General features: G+C 64.6%; 1 protein-coding gene across 1 annotated transcript in view; it reads left to right on the forward strand.

Annotated features, from left to right (window-relative positions):
- The window catches only part of RASA3 (RAS p21 protein activator 3), a 53,554-nt gene that overhangs the window by 35,313 nt on the left and 15,645 nt on the right, over positions 1-2,596 (forward strand). The window contains exons 11-15 of the mRNA XM_010831532.1: positions 193-449; positions 997-1,111; positions 1,548-1,622; positions 1,989-2,112; positions 2,436-2,542. Coding sequence (XP_010829834.1) covers positions 193-449; positions 997-1,111; positions 1,548-1,622; positions 1,989-2,112; positions 2,436-2,542 — 678 coding nt within the window. The remainder of the gene's footprint in view (positions 1-192; positions 450-996; positions 1,112-1,547; positions 1,623-1,988; positions 2,113-2,435; positions 2,543-2,596) is intronic.

The raw sequence follows: 2,596 nt of genomic DNA on the forward strand, positions 1-2,596 counted from the left end.
CGGGAACCCCATGCCCCCACACGAGAGCCACGGGAACCCCACAACCCCACACGAGAGCCACAGGAACCCCCACCCCCACACAAAAGCCACGGGGACCCCCACACGAGAGCCACGGGGACCCCCACCCTCCACACAAGAGCCACGGGAACCCATCAGGCCCGAGACTTGCGGTTTCTCTGACTGTGACCACAGAGTCGCGGGCGGGTTCTCTGCACAGCGGCTGGTGCTGCGTGTGGGTGGTGGGTGTGGCTCCTGGAGTGGGCTGGCAGGCAAGGGCTCACTTCCCGCACCCTGCCCCAGCCTGTCTCCGCATCGGCGGCCCACATCCTGGGCGAGGTCTGCAGGGAGAAGCAGGAGGCGGCCATCCCGCTGGTGCGGCTCTTCCTGCATTACGGCCGGGTGGTGCCCTTCATCAGCGCCATCGCCAGCGCCGAGGTCCGCAGGACCCAGTGAGTGCCAGCTGGGCCTGAGACCCTCTGGGGTCCTGGCCTGCCGAGGGGCAGGGCGGGGGCCCAGGGAGCTGGAGGGAGCCACGCGGACTTCACCAACACTCTGGCTCTTTCACAACTGTGCCTTTCATCCTGGGAACGAGGTGGGGGGGGGCAGGCGAGCGGGGATCTGGGTGCCTGGGGGAAGCTCAGTTCCAAGGTCGGGGCTGCGGGGTCAGCAAGAAGCCCGCATCAGGGGCCGGGTCCCTGCTCCCCAGGGCCTGCCACTGTTCTGGGAGGTGGGCTCTGCTGGGACCAACAGCTCAGAAAGATCCATACGTGTCTGTGGAGATGTGGCGGAGACACCCTTTGCCCCTGGGGCTGTCATGAGTCCCTGAAGACCAGATGTGGCTCTTGAAGTGCAGGGCCCTGGGGGCCCCGTGGTGGCCATAGTGGTGGGGGGTTAGTTATGCAGCAGGCAGGCCCGGACCTCTGGGTGCTGCAAGGCGTTCGTTGGTCAGGGCAGCCCCCACTCCCTGGACACCTCCCTATCCCTGCTGTTTTCTAGGGACCCCAACACGATCTTCCGAGGGAACTCGCTGACGTCCAAGTGCATCGATGAGACGATGAAGCTGGCAGGCATGCAGTACCTACACGTCACCCTGAGACCCGCCATAGAGGAGGTGAGGGCCCGCGGGGGAGGCTGGCTGCCCCGGAACCCAGAGCTGTCGCCGCCACACCAGCCTCCCAGCCTCCCGAGGGTGCCTCCAAGCATCCCAGAGTCTCCCTCATTTTTCAAATTAAAAAAATACTTCAGAAAGTCCATTGTTCTGCTCATACAGGAGGACCCAGGGAGGACACCTCCCTCCCCGGTCCTGGAGGCCATTCCTCTGGGTCCCCTTTCTGGGAAGGGCATTTCCTCAGCACAGTTTAACAAGAAACGGGTCCTTTGCATTGAGAGGACGGAGGCTAGATTCCGGTTTGCTCTGTGAACCGAGCCCTGAGGGCACCCTGAGGCGTGAGCCGGGCCCTGAGGGCGCCGTGAGGAGCTCATAGGATCTCCGCCCACCTGGGCCCCAGTTCAGTTCACACGTGGCTTGTCCTGAATGCTCTTTGTAGATTTGCCAGAGTCATAAGTCCTGTGAAATTGACCCCGTGAGGCTGAAGGACGGCGAGAGCCTAGAGAGCAACATGGTGAGACCCACACGCCCTGCCACGCGCTCGGGACGGGCGGGGCTGTGGGAGCCACCCAGCACCAGCCGCCACACCCTGCTCCAGGCCCGGCCCGCGGATCACACTGTCTGTGCCTCTAAAGAGCCCAGAGGGGTCCTGGCCTTCGGAGGTCACATCCCGTGGTGCGGTCTATGGGCCCTTGGTCAGCAGGGGCAGGGCCACAATGCGCCCCTCCGCCCTCCCTGGTTGGATGCAGGGTCTGGACTCCACAGCACGCTGGCCCTGACCCGTGGTGGGAAGCCTGTTGCCCGAGGGCCCTGGGTGAGTGGCCGGCTCCGCAGCCCCGGGAGGGCTGGGTGCAGCCGGCACTGCCCTCTGCCTTTGCAGGAGAACCTGCGGCAGTTTGTGGACCGCGTGTTCAGCGTCATCACCAAATCGGGGGTGAGCTGCCCCACCGTCATGTGTGACATCTTCTTCTCCCTGCGGGAGGCAGCCGCCAAGCGCTTCCAGGGTGAGTGCTCGTGGGCCCCTTGTGGAGAGGCCTCCAGGCCGCAGAGGACTCACAGGTCCCATCAGGGTTAGGGCTCCAGCCGTTGCTGCTGGGAGGGGTCAGCCACCAGCGTGGAGGGCTCCCTGTCTGCACCCCCCAGCTCGCACCTCCCCCATCTACACTCCCCTGTCTACACCCGCCCCTGGGGGAGCCAGGCCCCAGCGCTGCCTGGGGAATCACAGCTCGCAGCTGAGCTTTGTCCCAGGGGCTCCCGTTTTCTTCCCTGGCCCGGTTTCTCCCTATGGCTCCAGAAGCCCAGACGAGTCTGTCTGTCTCCACCACAGATGACCTGGACGTGCGGTACACAGCTGTGAGCAGCTTCATTTTCCTGCGGTTCTTCGCTCCAGCCATCCTGTCCCCCAACCTCTTCCAGCTCACGCCCCACCACACGGTGAGTGAGCCTCAAACACAGGATAGAGCGCTAGTCAGCCAGACCTGGCCAGCC

Source organism: Bison bison, unplaced genomic scaffold (genome assembly GCF_000754665.1).
Source record: "Bison bison bison isolate TAMUID 2011002044 unplaced genomic scaffold, Bison_UMD1.0 scf7180017864527, whole genome shotgun sequence".
NCBI classification, from domain to species: domain Eukaryota; kingdom Metazoa; phylum Chordata; class Mammalia; order Artiodactyla; family Bovidae; genus Bison; species Bison bison.